The sequence below is a fragment of the Scyliorhinus torazame genome, chromosome 10 (genome assembly GCF_047496885.1).
Source record: "Scyliorhinus torazame isolate Kashiwa2021f chromosome 10, sScyTor2.1, whole genome shotgun sequence".
Classification (NCBI taxonomy): domain Eukaryota; kingdom Metazoa; phylum Chordata; class Chondrichthyes; order Carcharhiniformes; family Scyliorhinidae; genus Scyliorhinus; species Scyliorhinus torazame.
This window is the reverse complement of record NC_092716.1, coordinates 116043460-116063257: the sequence shown is the minus strand read 5'-3', so window position 1 is coordinate 116063257 and position 19798 is coordinate 116043460. Positions and strand designations below refer to the sequence as shown.

At 50.9% G+C, this 19798-nt stretch overlaps 1 protein-coding gene across 1 annotated transcript in view; it reads right to left on the bottom strand.

Annotated features, from left to right (window-relative positions):
- The window catches only part of hydin (HYDIN axonemal central pair apparatus protein), a 1604351-nt gene that overhangs the window by 72756 nt on the left and 1511797 nt on the right, over positions 1 to 19798 (bottom strand). The window contains exon 81 of the mRNA XM_072518656.1: positions 10388 to 10607. Within this exon, the coding sequence (XP_072374757.1) occupies positions 10388 to 10607 (220 nt within the window). The remainder of the gene's footprint in view (positions 1 to 10387; positions 10608 to 19798) is intronic.

Genomic DNA, 19798 nt, shown 5'->3' with positions numbered 1-19798 from the left:
ATTGGGCTGGAAGATAAACATTGGTCTGTGAATACACACAGAACTTCTACTCTATAGCCACAGTCAGCAATTATATGCTTCCCATTCTATAACCTGGCATGTTTCCGACTTAGCATTGTGGACTGTGCCAAACTATCATTTTAATCAATGAGCCCTGGAGGATAGAGTATTTGTGTAAACAGGCCTGGTGGGTATGATTAGCTTTTCACCTGACAGACTACCTGTTTACAGAAACACATACATATCCGCCTGGAAACTATCTTCGCTCACTGGGGACATCTTTTCCTATCCAGAATAAAAAACATGACAAGTTCTCCAGAGCTGGAAATGAAAACATGATGCCTGGTTCATCATGTTTATCCAGTTCTAATGTAAAATATCCAGTCTGCCAGAACTTATAGAATGATTTTGCCCTAATCATTTACCTTTCACAGTAATGATGCATTGTGTATCACAATCGTTAATGGTCTCACCAGTTGTTTGTTCTGGAATAAAATCTCCCAAACTCAGCATAAACTGATTCTCCCATCTCCTAAAAGCACATAGCAAAACTGCATTTGGCACCTCTAAGTATATCCCAAAACAAATATCAAGCACAATGTTATGTTATTCTCTAAGTCTGAATGAAGACTGAAGACTTACAGTTAACACAAGCTCTTTATTCAAAGGGTTTGTTCTGCTTCCGGAGCTCAACTAGATGTAAAACAGTCAAGAGGTATGACCAGTGAAACTAAGGTAAACTGCCTATGCTGAGCTGTCTTTGTGCGCTGCTGCTCCCTAGCTCTGTGCTTCTCAAAGAGGCAGATCCTACCTTGGGCTCGATCCTTTATACCCATCTCTGATGCTGCCTTCTAGTGGTCCTGTGACTGTTACATCTGTGCTGCTGTCCCTGGTGTATGTGCAGATGTATGTACAGATGTACAGATCACTACATCCCCCCCTTTTGAGTTGATATGTTTCCTAAACTGACCGCAAGAAAACTGTACAGAACAACTGGTGAGAATAAGCAAATCTGCACACTGCGAAAATGATAAAGTAATACAGAAACAATTAACAGTATTATAAGTCCATCGTTAGAAATGTTCATATTCGTCTTGAGGGTGTGTTGAAGTGTTGTTACAAATCCAGCCAGTCGGATGCCTTACGGCTTCTGCTGGAGCGTCCTATCGGTGGAGGTGGAGATGACGGTTTGTCTGGTGTTGAGTACTGTCTGGTGTTGTCTGGCAAGGAACGTCCTGTGGACTAATGGACTTGGTCAAGTCCAGTGTGGGAAACACCGGCGTCGTAGGCCGAAGCATTAACAGATCCCGACGGTTGCGGCGAAAGAGTACCCCTATCGACGACTTGACAATGTAGGACCGTGGTGCCTCCTGCCTGATCACCGTGGCTGGCTCAGACCATCTGCCTTCTGGGTCCCTGATCCTGACGATGTCGCCCATGTTCAGTGGCTTGAGTGGGATCACATGTTGATTATAGTATTGTTTTTGTTTGGACAGTAGTACCCGCATTTTGTCGAGTACCAGAGTGTTATCGGGGTCTCGGAATTGAATCGTCGGTGAGATTGTCCGGATGTTCCTGCCAAAGAGCATCTGCGCTGGCGACAGTCCTGAGCTCAATGGGGTTGCTCGGGAGGATAACAGTGCAAGGTTGATGTCTGAGCGTGAATCTGTTGCCTTGCTAATAAGCCGTTTAACGATGTGGACACCCTTTCCCACTTTCCCATTTGACTGTGGGTAGCGCGGACTGGACGTTACATGTCGAAAGCTGTATCTGTCTGAGAACTCTTTCCACTCCCAGCTCGCGAAGCAGGGACCGTTATCTGACATTACCTCACGCGGGATTCCATGTCGCGCGAATGACTCCTGGCACGCCTTGATGATAGATGACGACGTGAGATCATGGAATTTCATTACCTCCGAATAATTTGAGTAATAGTCTATGATCAAGATGTAATCACGCCCTGTGGTATGAAATAGGTCAATGCTCACTTTTGTCCATGGCGCCATTGTGAGTTTGTGTTGCTGCAGTGGTTCTTTACACTGTGCGGGTTGATGTCTTTGACAGGTGTCACATGTCATGACCATATCCGTTATGTCTTGATTCATGCCGGGCCAGTACACAGCCTGTCGTGCTCGCCTTTTGCATTTCTCAATGCCTAGGTGGCCTTCATGAATCTTACGGAGCATCACGGCGCGGAGTGTGGCCGGAATCACAATCTGCGCATTGCATAGCAGCAGGCCGCCAATTTCAATCAGTTCTGACTTGACATTCTGAATTTGTGGACATTGTCCCCTTATCCAACCGTGCTGGAGTAGGTGCAGCACCCTCCGTAAGGTTGCATCTTTCTGCGTCTCCTGTCGGATTAAGCAAAGCTTCTCATCCGAAGCAGGCAAATTCTCCATGCATAACTGTGTTTGGGCCTCAATTTCTCTGATGGGGCTTATGGTGCGTTGTCAGTGCCAATGGATCGGGACAATGCGTCAGCAATGGCAAGGTCTCGTCCCAGGGTGTATATTAGGGCGAAATCATACCTTTGCAGCTTCATCATGATGCGCTGCAGACGAAGTGCCATGTCATTTAGATCCTTGTCTATGATATGGACCAACGGTCTGAGGTCGGTTTCCACTATGAACGTGGGCAGGCCGTACACATAGTCATGGAACTTCAGAATCCCAGTGAGGAGTCCGAGACATTCTTTTTCGATCTGTGCATATCTGCACTCAGTTGGGGTCATGGCCCTGGACGCGTATGCCACCGGGACCCAGTCAGACTGGTCGTCCTGTTGGAGGAGAACGGCGCCAATACCGTCCTGGCTGGCGTCAGTGGAGATTTTGGTGGGTCTGGTTGCGTCAAAGAAAGCAAGGGTCGGTGCCCTCGTTAGTTGCTGTTTGGTGGAGAACGGCGCCAATACCGCCCTGGCTGGCGTCAGTGGAGATTTTGGTGGGTCTGGTTGCGTCAAAGAAAGCAAGGGTCGGTGCCCTCGTTAGTTGCTGTTTGAGATCCACCCATTACTTTTGGTGACGTTGTGTCTTTTGTAGGAGATTGCGTAAAACTGCCGTCGGTGCGGACAGGTTTGGGATGAACCTGCCGAGGAAGTTGACGAAGCCCAGAAATCGTAGCACCGCCTTCTTGTCATGTGGCATCTTCATGGTCCCGATTGCAGCGATTTTCGCCTCATCAGGCTGTCCACACGGAGATAGCACGATCCCTTTGAGGCGATCTGATTGCCGTTGTAGTCCTTCAGCCGACATGCAGCGGGTATTATTTCATGGTCTCCTGGAATCAAATGGAGATCCTTGCTAGTGAGGAGATTAGCTGAGGCCCCAGTGTCAAGCTTGAAGACTAAGGGAAAGTCATTGAGTCGCAGTCCACTCACTGCTGGAACCAATGCTGTTGACCGGGTGAGGCGTGGCGATTGTTGCGTCATGTTCCTCGATTGTCTCGATCGTGTCCACAACAAGCGAATTGTCGCAAGCGAGGTTGTCCTCGTCCGAGGAATACTCATCATTGGGTTTTTTGTGCTCCGTTGAGTCTATGCTTTTTACATTGAAGTTCATGTGTTTCTGTCTAGTTGTCTTCATTAGCAGTGCAGCTCTGCACTGTGAGGCAAAGTGATTGTATTTGCCACACTTTAAACATTGTTTTCCAGAAGCTGGACATTGCCCTTTTAAGTGGGCGTGTCCGCAGCGGGGACACACCATGACACTGTCCCTCCACGCTCGCGCATGCACAGTAGGCCTTTCTTCTGCGTCAAATCTTCGGGAGAACTGCGCATGCGTGTGGCCTGCATCCAGGTTCGTGCGCGCGGGATAGCGCTAGAGGTGCGCCTTCTGGACGCCTGGGCCACCATTTTGAAGGGTTCGACCTCATGGCGAAGGCCTTGGTCCCTGTAAGTAAACTCCTCATATTCTTCTTTACTTTTTTCATAAGTAGAGCATCTTTGCATGGCTGTTTTTAGAGTTAGGTCTTTTCGTTTAAGTAAGGATTTTCTAAGTCCCTCATCAGATATACTATTGACTATCTGGTCTCTGATGAGGGAGTCACAGAGGTTTTCAAAGTTGCAGGATTGAGCTAGTAATTTTAAATCAGTTACAAAACTGCTGAAAGATTCTCCCGGTTTTTGCAAACGCCTGGTGAACTTGAATCTTTCAAATATCTGATTGACTTCAGATTGACAGTGGGTTTCAAATTTTTGATGATTTCCAGTTTGCCCTTGTCCTCCCCTGCCAGGTAGGTAAAGGAATTATATATTTCTAGTGCCTGCAGCCCAGCCAGGGATAAGAGCAAGGCTATCTTCCTGGCATCAGACGCTGAGGTTAGATCATTAGCTTCTAGATATATTTTGAACTGTTGTATAAAAAGTTTCCAATTGGAATGCATATTACCAGTGGTCTGGAGCAGGCGTGGAGGTTGGATTGGGTCCTTCGTGCCGATTGGTATCTGAAGGGTCCGAATGCTGCGAGGCCTTCCGTGGTCGAATGTCTGGTTTAGGTCCTCTTCTCTTGCTGTTGTCTCGCTAGCTTGCTGAAATAACACCTGGTACCATATGTTATTCTCTAAGTCTGAATGATTTACAGTTAACACAAGCTCTTTATTCAAAGGGTTCGTTCTGCTTCCAGAGCTCAACTAGATGTAAAACAGTCAAGAGGTGTGACCAGTGAAACTAAGGTAAACTGCCTATGCTGAGCTGTCTTTGTGTGCTGCTGCTCCCTAGCTCTGTGCTTCTCAAGGAGGCGGATCCTACATTGGGCTCGACCCTTTATACCCGTCTCTGATGCTGCCCTCTAGTGGTGCTATGACTTCTACATCTCTGCGGCAGTCCCTGGTGTATGTGCAGATGTATGTACAGATGTACAGATCACTATAGATGTCTGTCAGCATTATTATGCCAAGTGAGAGGTTTCTATCTCTCACTGGCATACAATCAACAGGCTAAAAAAAATCCTGAGGTTTCACACTGAGCTGATCATGCCCACTGCTACAGGGCAGCATCTACTCTGCAACCCCTCCTAACTAATGCTGCCTCACTTTCCTGGTTAAATGAAAGGCACAATGTGGTATTATCCGAAATGCAGCATTGGTCCAATGGGCATGAATGATCAGAGATGAACAGGGAAGTCCCCCTCCATTCCGATTGGCATTGGCCAAAGACAGTAAGAACTGGAGCGAGGCTGTTAACGTCTTCCCACGGCGCTTGGAATCCACAGGATGTGCTGCCGGCGGGAAAAGTGATTCTCAACGGCTGGAGATATCCGGTCCAAATGTATGATAATTTCTGTTACAATTTGAAGATGGAATCCATAAGGCTGAATTTTATGGGTGGGGGCAGTGGTTCTACCCCATCATGTGAAAGCCAGATGCAAGCCCATCTCCACTCAGATGGCTCACACCACAGATATTAAATAGCTGACGGCCCTTTAATTAGTGAAAAGCGGCTAGGCCAAGAGCAAGGCATTCGGCATTGGAGCTGGTAGGAAAAGTGAGTCTGAGGTTCTGTGGGGTCAGAGTGGCAGGTCCCTGTGAGGGGATAAGGGATGAGATGAATGTGGCCTTGGTTGGAACGGATAAAGGGAACAATGCACGGGTGGTGATGCACCTTGGGTGCCGGGGGTAGGGGAAGCGGGGGGGGGGGGGACTCTAATCAAGGAGGCACATCCCTAACCCAGTACTAACACTTGCAAGGCCTTCTGTGATGAATTGTTGACCATGTATGAAACTCTTCCATTGTGCATAAAATATAAGTGGTGGCACTGCAGGCATGGCACTCAGTCGTGTCAGCCTTGAATTCCAGTAAGGCATGACATTTTCTGGACAAGGCTGAGCCCTTTGAGCACTTATGGAGCCTGCTGTTGGGCTGTTGGGAGCCAGGGGTGGGTGGGATCTGCACTTGAAGGGGAAGGAAGATGTGAGCCCGATGAGCGGGAAGGGGGTTGAGATCAGCGATCCTATTGGGGCGTGGAGTGGAATCTGACTCAAGGAGAATTCAGGAATTTCATGCCCAATATTAGGGTGCTCCGATACTTGGATAGGGAGGGAGAGTTGGGTCAGATCCCTGAACATGGGGGCAGTCCGACACACGTGGGGGGGGGGGGGGGTAGCGGGGGTAAGGGCAGGCACCAGTGGTGGGCAGGAAGAAGATATGCTTGGAAGGCCCGTGGTGCTACACCTCTGCCCCTCTTGGCCCACAAGCAGTGCTGTAAATATATTTACCTCTTCTACAAAACAGTTCAGACCTCTCTTTTACTGCCTGGCTTAAACTTGGAAGATAAGTAAAATAAGGCACATGTGGCCTCATTAGAATATTTAACTTGCCAATTCGTCTTCTGGGAACAGGTTGACAGTCCACCTCTGGTCCTGCCTCAGTTCAAGCCAGGCCGGTTGGCGTCGGTGGGGTGGCGGTGGACACAGTGGGGTGGTATGAATTTAAAAGGTCAGTATGTGTAAATTTGGACAGGACCAGAGAACCTAAGTTTACACCTTGAAGAAGAGGGTGAAATTATGGACCAGCAGAGCACACCCACTCACCTATCCACCTCAAATACATTCAGTTTGAGAGAGTTTAAGACTTAAAATGCAAACTGCCACAGATCTACCTCCCAAACTGCCAGCCATCTCCCCCTGACTGCAGCTAACTGTCACTGTCAGTGACTTCCTCCAGACCTGTAGCACCCAATAATGGCCCAGAATGGAGGTGGGCCTGCTCAGCATTAGGACACAAAGCTCCCACCTACTTTTGCTGGAAATTTGATTTCCCTGGAGCAGGTCCGCCAGGACAGTAGCCTGCAAGGAAGTCTGTACACTAATTGCGAGTGCATCATTTCTATGTTGGCTGAGACGCAAAATCCATCTCATACTAACACCTGCCCCACTCCATCCCCGCCTCACACTTCTCCCGTCCCTTCCTTGTAAGGTATCTTTTCCCCTCAGCTGCTCTGTGAATTTTGCACCCGTTCCAAACAATATGGTGCTCAGTTCATGGTCTTCTGCATCTAGCTGCTTGGAAATGTGTGTGGGGCAGGATTACAGTCCAGTGGGATGTTGCTTCTTTCCGTTACGTCAGAGGAATAAGATTGGGGTTTTTGCTTTTCTTTGTTTTTATAAATTGAGAGGACCCAATTCATTTTTTTTTCCAATTAAGGGGCAATTTAGCATGGCCAATCCACCTTCCCTGCACATCTTTTGGGTTGTGGGGGCGAAACCCACGCAAACACAGGGAGAATGTGCAAACTCCACACGGACAGTGACCCAGAGCCAGGACCGAACCTGGGACCACGGCGCCGTGAGGCAGCTGGGCTAACCCATTGCGCCACCATGCTGCCCTTAGATTGGGATTTTTGTCTAAATCGAGACACGAAGCTGAAGGTGATTTCAGGTCAGCCGGATGTGTGGGTGCAGGCACCTCTCATGTTAGCAGTTTGCCAAGCCGCATTATCAGGAAGACCTGATCCTGTGGATTAGGGATTTCACTGAACCCTGTGACCAGCTGTTGCCCAGCTTCTCCTGCCTACATGATTACACACTCATCAATGGTGTCCAGATACTGCCATGTGTAGCGGCAGGAGCTTCTGTTGGGGAGGTTCGCTGGGGGTCCCTGGGAGGTGGAGAATTTCCCCTATGAGTGGGGTGGTGGGTTCCATGTCCGTATGGGGGATCCATATTTTTTATATTTTTTAGATCGGGGCACCCTTGATCTCTTGAAGGATGAGGTTCTGGCGGGGTGGGCTCAATCAGGCTCAGTCAGAGCCCACTCCACCAGCAAGATGCCATGGGACCCGCCTACAGCATTTATTTTAAATAAGTTTAAAAAGATATTGCGGGTAAGGCCAATAGTGGGGCAGGCAGGCAGCACAATGCTTTTCCTGCCTGAGTTGACACTTAGTTAAAAAATGAGAAAATTCCACCCGGTGTTTCCGATGCATACAAATGATAATTCAGACGTGAGTTTAACGCAGCTTCACTAAAATCTTAAACATGCACCAAATAAAGTTGTAGCTTGCATCCTTCTGGTGCGTTACTGTTTCAGAGTTTCACTCTCAGTTTATACCCTTCCAGTGAGGCCAATTATTCTGAGTTACTGTTGTTTTCCAGGTAGGCATGTGAATCATAGCTGCCACACAGACTAAGGCTGATTGTGGAATCCCATGTGCTGCTGCTGTCATGAATGAAAAAAGTTCACTCAAAAGTCTGGCATATGGGACCAGCCACACACTTGTCATGAACACAACAGTCAACAACAAGCGCCAACTTGACTCTCTGCTTCACCTAGCACACTCTGTGCTCTGTGGCCTTGCAGATATTTTGGGACCAAGTGTCTTATGGACGGGTCGCATTTATTTGCAGTAGATTACCACCAGTGCAGCTTCAGAATGGTAAGGTCAAGGAATTTAGAAGCAGATACTACTCCAAATCTTCCAGTCGGGGTTGATGCTGAGCTTATTGATGCTGCCTGAGAAGATCTCTGTGACCCAACCCTTTTTCAATTTTTAAGCTATATCTTCCAATCCCAATCAGCTTCACCAGAGCAAGCTCGAGAGAGATGGAAGAAGGGAGAACACATCCGCTTTTCATAACAAAGCAGCCCTATTCAAGTAGCCATGATGTGGAGATGCCGGCGTTGGACTGGGGTGAGCACAGTACGAAGTCTTACAACACCAGGTTAAAGTCCAACAGGTTTGTTTCGATGTCACTAGCTTTCGGAGCGCTGTTCCTTCCTCAGGTGAATGAAGAGGTCTGTTCCAGAAACACATATATAGACAAATTCAAAGATGCCAAACAATGCTAGGAATGCGAGCATTAGCAGGTGATTAGCAGGTGATTAAATCTTTACAGATCCAGAGATGGGGTAACCCCAGGTTAAAGAGGTGTGAATTGTCTCAAGCCAGGACAGTTGGTAGGATTTCGCAGGCCAGATGGTGGGGGATGAATGTAATGTGACATGAATCCCAGGTCCCGGTTGAGGCCGCACTCATGTGTGCGGAACTTGGCTATAAGTTTCTGCTCGGCGATTCTGCGTTGTCGTGGGTCCTGAAGGCCGCCTTGGAGAACGCTTACCCGGAGATCAGAGGCTGAATGCCCTTGACTGCTGAAGTGTTCCTCTTCATTCACCTGAGGAAGGAGCAGCGCTCCGAAAGCTAGTGACATCGAAACAAACCTGTTGGACTTTAACCTGGTGTTGTAAGACTTCGTACTATTCAAGTAGGTTTTGAAAGGTTCAAATCTTTCAGTTGGTGAGTAAGCTAGGACATGGATAGGTGGATGAGTGGGGGAGGTTGGTAGATGGTAAGTGGGTAGTAGCATCAGGGGGTATAGTTGGGTGGCCAGTGGGGCAGTCTTTTCTGGTCCGGGGGGAGGGGGGAGGTGGAGAGAAGCGACAGTCAGGCGATCGCGTCTGATCGGTAATTGGGTGATTGGGGAGGTACTCGGTCAAGTTGGGGGGGGTTAGTCAGGTGGACTGGGGAGGTTGGGTGTTTGGGTGGCAGTCAGGTCGACTCGGAGGGGTGATTGTGGTGGCGGTGGGGTGGAGAGCCAGTTGTGGTGCTCAGTTGAGTTACACTAGTTAATCACTAAGTCAGACCAGGTATTAAATAGTGTAGCATTTCCAGGGTAAGTTTCCCGGTAAGTCCTGTGCTTCTAGCCCAATTTTCTGTCTGAGCTGTGTCCAAATTTATGCAGGCTTTGGGGCAGTGGAAATCAGTGCATTGGAGGTATAATCTTCCCAGGTATGTCTGTTTGCCAGGAAAGAGTCCTGATGCGCATCTCCCAACTTATGTCCATTCCCGACGATTCAGGGACTGGATGATATGGACCGATAAGGGACAAATTTAACCCAGCTGAGAAATTGGTGGTTTCAGGTAAAATAAAGAGCTGGCACGGTGGTTAGCACTGCTGTATCACAGCTCCGGGGTCTCAGGTTCACTTCCGGCCTCGGGTGACTGTGTGGAATTTGCACTTTCTCCCCGTGTCTGCATGGGTTCCTTCCGAATGCTCTGGTTTCCTTCTACAGTTGAACTCTGCAGGTCAGGTGGATTGACCATGCAAAACTGCCCCTTAGTGTCCATAAGGTTAGGTGGGGTTACTGTGTTACGGGGATAGGGTGGAGGCGTGGGCTTAAGCAGGGTGCTCTTTCCAAGGGCCGGTGCAGACTCGATGGGCCGGATGGCCTCCTTCTGCACTGTAAATTCTATGATTCTATACTAGATTTACACCATGTCTCAAGAAAGAAAGTGAGGGAGAGAGGCGAGAAGAAGAAAAAGGAAGAAACAAAAGTCAAGTATTCTTTTAACATTCGTCATGAACATATTGCAGACAGTTCAGTATTTTTGAAGTGTAGTCCCTGTTCTAACGTGTTGAACAGAGAAGCTAATTTGCACATGGCTAGTGTTTGTACCTCTTTCATAGCTGTTGCTGCCACACATGATCCGGTCAGGTAGAGCTGGAGAGGTTTAGATCCCTCAATGAAGCACTGCACGTTTTCCAATCGAATGTCTGCATGAATTTCATCAGGATGGAATGCCACCTCCAAGGACACATCCATTCCCGGGGAGACATAGCCCTCCACAGGGGTGATTGAATAATGTGGCTTAAACTTCACAATGTCCCACTTAAAGCTGCAACATAAAAGATTTGGTTTAATTTCTGGAGGGTGCAATGGAACAAGAGAAACTTGCATTCGAATAGCACCTTTAAAATATTCCAAGGCAGAGGTTTTGATGCTGAACCGCAAACATTTATGAGTGGACAATTGTGTCCAGGTGTAGTCTTTCCACAACAAACAACACAAATCCAATCAGACTAATTAATACCCCATTTATCTGCTTTCAAACATCGACAAAGCAAATTAATTTGCTATTGACATTGTCATCCAGCAGCACTGACTCAACAAAGGGCGGCATGTGGCGCAGTGGTTAGCACTGGGACTGCGGCATTGAGGACCAGGGTTTGAATCCCGGCCCTGGGTCACTGCCCGTGTGGAGTTTGCACATTCTCACCGTGTCTGCGTGGGTTTCACCCACACAACCCAAAGATGTGCAGGGTAGGTGGATTGGCCATGGTAAATTGCCCCTTAATTGGAAAAAAATAATAATTGGGTACTTCAAATTTATTTTTAAAAAAGCATTGACTCAACAATAACCTGCTCACTGATGCTCAGTTTGGGTTCTGTCCAGATTGTTTCGCCCCAAACTTCATTCCAGCCTTGGTTCTGTAGCCATCTGAGATGGCCACCTGCAAAGAATGATGGGAATTATGGCCAGGTTTGGGACACAGACAAGCTGCAGCTTGTATCTTTGCAAACGGCAGCCCAGAAGTATGCAGGAATTCACACCTGCAAATGGGCCATTCAAGGCGATTAAAATAATAATGGGACCATCAGGTCCATCGCATCATTTTCCAGACTACGTGGCACCGAGGTCCTGCTTCCCGGAGCCCTCCCAGGATTGGTCACTGACGCCCACCCCAAAAGTGATGTGGATATGACCAATCAAAGGGTGGAGCCCTGAGAATTTTAAAAAAATATATATTTATTAAAGTTTTTTAACACAATTTTTCTCCCTTACAAACAATTACCTCCCCCCCCCTCGTAACAAAAAAAACCAAGAAATCGCGCAGAGCAAGATATATGCATGGCAAAATGATATATTTACACAGCTTTGTACACTGGCCCTCACCTGTACGTGCCAGTTTCCCCAACCCTTCATGTTATCTCTTGCTCATCCACCCTCCCAGGCAGTCCCCCCTTCCCCCCCCCTCCCAGGACGTCCTCTCCATGCCCCCACCCCCAAGTTTGCTGCTGCTGCTGATCGACCTTCCTCTAACGCTCCGCGAGATAGTCTAGGAACGGTTGCCACCGCCTGTAGAACCCCTGCGCAGACCCTCTCAAGGCGAACTTAATCCTCTCCAACTTTATGAACCCAGCCATATCATTTATCCAGGCCTCCATGCTGGGGGGCTTCGCCTCCTTCCACATTAGCAAGATCCTTTGCCGGGCTACTCGGGACGCAAAGGCCAGAATGCCGGCCTCTTTCGCCTCCTGCACTCCCGGTTCGTCCACTACTCCAAATATTGCTAGCCCCCAGCTTGGCTTGACCGGACTTTCACCACCTGAGATATTGCTCGCGCCACTCCTCTCCAGAACCCCCCCCCCCAGTGCCCAGCATGACCAAAACATATGGACATGGTTCGCCGGGCTCCCTGAGCACCTTCCACATCTGTCCTCTACCCCAAAGAACCTACTCAACCTCGCCCCTGTCAAGTGCGCTCTGTGGACCACCTTAAATTGTATCAGGCTGAGCCTGGCACACGAGGAGGAGGAATTAACCCTACCTAGGGCATCAGCCCACAGACCTTCCTCGATCTCCTCCCCCAGCTCCTCCTCCCATTTACCCTTCAACTCTTCTACCAGCGCATCCCCCTCTTCTTTCAACTCCTGGTGTATTTCCGACACCTTGCCCTCCCCGACCCATACACCCAAGATCACCCTATCTTGAACTTCTTGTGCCGGGAGCAACGGGAATTCCCTCACCTGTCGCCTCACAAAAGCCCTCACCTGCATATATCTAAAGGCATTTCCCGGGGTAACTCGAACTTCTCCTTCAGTGCCCCTAGGCTCGCAAACGTCCCGTTGATGAACAGGTCCCCCATTCTTCCAATCCCCGCCCAATGCCAGCTCTGGAACCCCCCGTCCATCTTCCCCGGGACAAACCGGTGGTTACCCCTGATCGGGGACCACACCGATGCTCCCATTGCACCCCAGTGCCGTCTCCACTGGCCCCAGATCCTTAGCGTTGCCGCCACCACCGGGCTCGTGGTATACTTTATCGGCGAGAGCGGCAGCGGTGCCACCACCAACGCCCTCAGGCTCGTTCCTTTACAGGATGCCATCTCCATCCTCTTCCATGCCGCCCCGTCTCCCTCCATAACCCACTTGCGGATCATCGCCACATTTGCTGCCCAGTAGTAGCTCCCCAGGTTTGGCAGCGCCAACCCTCCTCGGTCCCTACTGCATTCCAGGAACCCTCTCCTTACTCTCGGGGTCCTATTCGCCCACACAAACCCCATAATACTCCTGCCTACTCTCTTAAAAAAGGCCTTAGTGATCACGATGGGAAGGCACTGAAACACAAACAGAAACCTCGGAAGGACCACCATTTTGACTGACTGCACTCTACCCGCCGGCGAGAGCGGTAACATGTCCCAACCTCGTCAGATTCAGTTTATGTAGGGTCCCCCAACTCCTGGCTATCTGGATCCCCAGATACCGAAAGCTCCCATCCGCCCTCCTCAGCGGTAGGTCCCCTATCCCTCTTTCTTGGTCCCCCGCCTGTAATACAAAGAGCTCACACTCTTCCCTACATTGAGCTTATAGCCCGCAAACTCCCCAAACTCCCTTAGAGTCTGCATGACCTCCACCATCCCCTCCATTGGATCCGCCACATACAGCAACAGGTCATCCGCATATAGCGACACCTGATGCTCTTCTCCCCCTCGGACCACCCCCACTCCATTTATTAGACTCCCTCAATGACATGGCCAATGGTTCGATCGCCAATGCGAACAACAGGGGGGACAGGGGGCACCCCTGCCTCGTCCCTCGGTACAGTCGAAAGTACTCCGATCTTAGCCGGTTCGTCACTACACTCGCCATCGGGGCTCTGTAAAGGAGCTTAACCCAATTGATAAACCCTACCCCGAACCCAAACCTACGCAGCACCTCCCAGAGGTACTCCCACTCTACTCGGTCAAAGGCCTTCTCCGCGTCCATAGCTGCCACTATCTCCGCCTCTCCCTCCTCCGATGGCATCATTACCACGTTTAAGAGCCGCCGCACATTGGTGTTTAGTTGCCTGCCCTTTACAAATCCCGTCTGGTCCTCGTGGATTACCCCCGGGACACAGTCCTCGATCCTCATGGCCAGCACTTTTGCCAGCAACTTTGCATCCACATTGAGGCGCGAGATCGGCCTGTACGATCCACATTGCAGTGGGTCCTTGCCCGCTTTAGGATCAAAGGAATTGTCGCTTCCGACATTGTCGGGGGCAGGGTCCCCTCCTCTCTTGCCTCCTAAAAGGTCCTCACCAGTAGCGGGGCCAACAGGTCTGCGTACTTCCTGTAGAACCCCACCGGGAATCCGTCCGGTCCCGGGGCCTTCCCCGCCTGCATGCTCCCCAAACCCTTGCTCAGCTCCTCCAACCCAATTGGTGCCCCCAAACCAGCCACCTCTTGCTCCTCCACCCTCGGGAATCTCAGCTGATCTAGGAATCGTCTCATCCCCTCTTCCCCCGCTGGGGGCTGGGATCTGTACAGCTCTTCATAAAAGGCCTTGAATACCTCGTTTATTTTCGTCGCACTCCGAACCGTGGCTCATCTTCCATCTTTGACTCCCCCTATTTCCCTCGCTGCCATCCTCTTACGGAGCTGGTGTGCCAGCATCCCATTAGCCTTTTCCCCATACTCGTAGGTCGCCCCCTGCGCTTTCCTCCACTGTGCCCCCACCTTCCCTGTGGTCAACAGGTCAAACTCCGTCTGGAGCCGTCGTTTTTCCCCAAGTAATCTTTCCTCCGGGGCCTCTGCGTATCTCCTGTCCACTCTCAAAATCTCCCCCACTAACCTCTCCCTTTCCATACCCTCTGTCTTCTCCCTATGAGCCCGAATGGAAATTAGCTCTCCCCTGATCACCGCCTTCAACACCTCCCATACCACCCCCACCACCTCGTTATCGTTGGCCTCCAAGTACCTTTCGATACACCCCCTCACCTTCCCACACACCACCTCGTCCGCCAGCAGTCCCACATCCAGCCGCCACAACGAGCGTTGGTCCCTCTCCTCTCCCAGCTCCAGTTCCACCCAGTGCGGGGCATGGTTCGAAACGGCTATAGCCGAATACTCCGTCCCCTCCACCCTCGGGATGAGCGCCCTACCCAGAACAAAGAAATCTAGAGGAGTAGGCTTTGTGTACATGGGAGAAGAAAGAAAATTCCCTGGCCTGCGGCCTTGCAAACCGCCATGGGTCCACTCACACCATCTGACCCATAAACCCCCTAAGTACCTTGGCCGTCGCCGGCCTTTTCCAGTCCTTGATTTGAAGCGTGTCATGATATTCAAACACACACATCATGATGGACACACCAACAGGCAAATCAGAGCACACAACACCACAACCAATCACAGACAAGAACACCAACCACATAAAAAGCACGAGCACGACACCTGGTGTTCAGTAGGTCTGGGGACAAAGACACAGAGAAGAGCTGTTACAAAATCACAAGCAGGGAACCCCCACGTCCAGAGTGTCAAGACAAAACTGTACATAGTAAGTTTGAATAAAATAGCGTTGTACCATATACAACCGTGTTGGCTCATCTGTTTGTCAGAACACCCAACACCACATGGTACAGGAGTGGATCGATACCTGCCTACTAACCTGCCATTCTGGACATGGACCGCACCGACAAACCGCAGCCGTTGCAAGTCGCGGGGAACCTAGGTACCAATTGGAAGCTCTTCAGGCAGCGATTTGACCTGTACATCCGTGCCACCGAAAAACAGAGTGCCTCGGATGAAACGAAGATTGCAATGCTCCTCTTCTACGCAGGTCAGCACGCCGTCGACGTCTTCAACTCACTGGTGTTCGAAGAAGGCGAAAACCAATCCAAATATGACACGGTCATCCTCAAACTGGACCAGCACTTTGAAGTTGAAGTAAATTAAAGTTTTGAAAGATACCTCTTTCAGCAACGCCTGCAAGGTAAGGAGGAGCTTTTTCAACCCTTCTTGACGCACCTCCGGATTCTAGCGCAGTCCTGCGGTTACGGCACCACCACAGAGTCCATGATCAGGGACCAGATTGTTTTTGGCGTTGCCTCCAGTGGCCTACGCCAGCAGCTTCTTAAAATAAAAAGCCACACCTTAGCGTCTGCTGTGGAAGCCTGTGTCCTCCACGAAAATGCTACCTGCCGTTTTGCCCGATTTCAGGCGTCCGAGTTGGCACGGAGGGGGTCCCCAGCCGTCGAATCGGCAAGCCAGGCCGCCCACGACGTCGAACGCATCCAGGCCGTCGATTACTTCCCGACCCACGGCCCGGACGACAGCGGCCGCTTCCCGCGCTTTTCGCGGTCTCCCGCGCAGGTGCGCGCCAAAAATAACGGCCACAACGAGGGACGCACTGCGCAGGCGCGCCCACCGCATGATCGCACTGCGCATGCGCAGTGGCGCAACGAACGCCGTGACGTCATGACGTGCGGCAATTGTGGAGCTCTACATTTAAAAGGGCAATGTCTTGCAAAAAACCGACAGTGCCTCAGATGTGGCAAGATGGGCCACTACGCTGCCCACTGTCGTTCGGCTCAACTCATGGATCCGGCACATCCTCGACAATCTCGCAGACAAGTCAGGACCGTCCAGCCCACGCATCAAGACTTCCAGTTAAGTGATGCAGATGACCAGGATGCCTTCCGCGTTTCCGTCATCGATGTCAACAAGGTCAATGCCATCAATAGCCGATGAGTGGTGTGCCACCCTGACGGTCAACCGATCGCGCGTCACCTTCCGTCTGGACACCGGCGCATCCGCCAACCTGATTGTATATTCTGCAGTCCAGGCCATGAAGGTCAAACCACCCATCACGCCATCCCGGCTCAAGATGGTTGACTATAACGGGAACGTCATCCCGTCCATAGGATCTTGCCAGCTACAGGTAACTCACAAGATGCACACGGCCACACTCCCCTTCGAAGTTGTCGGCTCATCAAAGGACTCGTTACTGGGCGCACAGGCGTGTAAGGTCCTTCACCTGGTACAGCGCATTATGTCTCTCTCTCCAGATGAGATATCCGACTTCCCGGATGCTGAGTTCCACGCAAATCTCCATTCCCTCCTTGCTCACAACCAGGAGGTTTTTGAAGGCATGGGGACATTGCCATACACGTACAAGATTCGACTCAAACCGGACGCCATCCCTGTCGTTCATGCACCTCGCAGGGTTCCTGCGCCACTCAAAGACCGCCTCAAGGTACAACTGCAGGTTCTTCAGGACCAAGGGGTCCTATCCAGGGTCACGGAGCCCACGCCATGGGTCAGCTCCATGGTCTGTGTAAAGAAGCCCTCTGGCGAGCTCCGTATATGTATAGATCCTAAAGATCTGAATAACAACATCATGCGGGAACACTATCCCATCCCGAAACGAGAGGACCTCACCAGCGAGTTGGCGCGAGCCAAAATATTCACCAAATTGGATGCGTCCAAAGGATTTTGGCAGATCCAACTGGACCCGGCCAGCCGAAGACTATGCACATTCAACACCCCTTTTGGCAGATTCTGCTACAACCGGATGTCATTCGGCATCATTTCAGCATCTGAAGTTTTCCACCGCATTATGGAGCAGATGATGGAAGGCATCGAAGGGGTACGTGTATATGTGGACGATATCATCATTTGGTCCACCACTCCGCAGGAACACATGCATCGTCTACGACGTGTCTTCACCCGCATACGACAAAATGGCCTGCGTCTCAACCGTGCGAAGTGTGCCTTCGGCCAGATGGAGCTGAAATTCCTCGGGGACCACATCTCAAGGTCAGGGGTCCGTCCCGATGCAGACAAAGTTAGCGCCATCACAGCCATGCCACGACCGGCTGACAAGAAGGCTGTCCTAAGATTCCTGGGCATGGTCAACTTCCTTGGGAAGTTCATTCCCAACCTGGCTTCTCATACAACAAATATGCGCCATCTCGTAAAAAAATCGACAGAATTCAACTGGCACCAATCGCATCAGCGGGAATGGGAGGAGCTCAAGCACAAACTGGTCACGGCACCAGTGCTGGCGTTCTTTGACACGACTCGCCCTACAAAGATCTCAACAGACGCCAGCCAATCTGGTATTGGAGCGGTACTCCTGCAAAAAGACAGCACGTCGTCATGGGCCCCGGTTGCATATGCCTCACGAGCCATGACCCCTACCGAACAGCGCTACGCGCAAATAGAAAAAGAATGCCTGGGCTTGTTAACTGGACTGGACAAGTTCCACGACTATGTGTATGGCCTGCCACGATTTACGGTTGAAACTGACCACCGCCCCCTGGTCAACATCATTAACAAAGACCTGAACGACATGACTCCTCGCCTCCAGCGCATCTTACTTAAACTCAGGAGGTACGATTTCGAACTGATCTACACTCCGGGGAAGGATCTCATCGTGGCGGACACTCTTTCCCGAGCAGTGAGCACACCACCAGATGCGGAGGGGTTCGTGCGTCAAATTGAGGCACACGTAACTCTGACAGCAGCAAATCTGCCAGCTGATGATCCTAGTCTGGCCCACATACGCGCAGAGACGGCGACTGACCCCCTTCTGCAGCGAGTGATGCGCCACATGACGGAAGGGTGGCTCAAAGGGCAGTGCCCCCAGTTTTATAATGTGCGAGATGATCTTACCAACATAGACGGGGTCCTTATGAAATCAGACAGGATCGTTATTCCGCACAGCGTGCGCCAGATGATTCTTCATCAACTACACGAAGGCCACTTGGGCGTCGAAAAATGCAGACGAAGGGCCCGGGAGGCGGTATATTGGCCGGGTATTAATGAAGACATAGCCAACATGGTGCTCAACTGCACAACCTGTCAGAGGTTTCAGCCGGCGCAACCTCCGGAGACACTTCTACCACACGAGATGGTGACGTCCCCCTGGGCGAAGGTGGGTGTTGACCTATTTCACGCGCTCGGCAGAGATTACATCGTTATTATAGACTACGTCTCAAACTACCCGGAAGTCATGCCTCTCCATGATCTGACGTCGTCCGCAGTCATTGGGGCCTGCAAGGAAACATTTGCTCGCTATGGCATTCCAAGGACTGCCATGTCAGACAATGGACCCTGCTTCGCCAGCCGTGAATGGTCGTCCTTTGCTGCAGCATATGGTTTCACTCATATGACATCCAGCCCTCTACATCCACAATCGAACGGGAAGGCTGAAAAGGGTGTCCACATCGCCAAGCGGCTCCTGTGCAAGGCGGCTGCTGCCGGATCGGACTTTAACCTCGCCTTGCTGGCCTATCGATCGGCCCCGCTATCCACGGGTCTCTCGCCAGCGCAGCTACTAATGGGTCGCTCCCTCAGGACGACGGTACCTTCCATCCTGGCACCAACAACAGACCATGAGACGGTTCTTCGGAACATGCAAATGCAGCGTGATCGCCAGAAAAGTCGGTACGACACACGAGCGACGGACCTGCCCCCCCTGTCCTCCGGAGACAAAGTACGCGTCCATCAACCGTATGGTGGCTGGTCAGCACCGGCCGAAGTCCTCCGACAAGTGGCTCCCCGCTCGTTCCTGGTTCGCATGCCGGGTGGTTCAGTGCGTCGCCGCAATCGGCGCGCCCTTCGCCGACTTCCATGCTCACAGCCACACAGTACGCACACGCCAGATCCTCAACAGGCTTCCGAGGATGACTTTGTGGAGCTGCCGCACATCACGCCCTTTCCATCGCCACCCATGGCCATGCCTGCACAGCAGCCGGTGGTTCTTGATCCACCCTTGAGGCGGTCAACCCGAACTCGTCGCAAGCCCATTAGACTGGACTTATAACACCGTTCATATGTCTAACAAGTTGCACAATTTTACATGATAACCTGTTGTTGTTTATCGTTCCAGATGTCGTCTGACTGGACAACTGTTCAAGTTTTTTTTTCTTCTCTCGTTCGCATTTATGTTATGTTATGGTACAACTTGGTTCATGTGACGCACCCGACATCGCCCCATGTACATAGTTCCGTCATATGCACATGCTGCACACGACACACACAC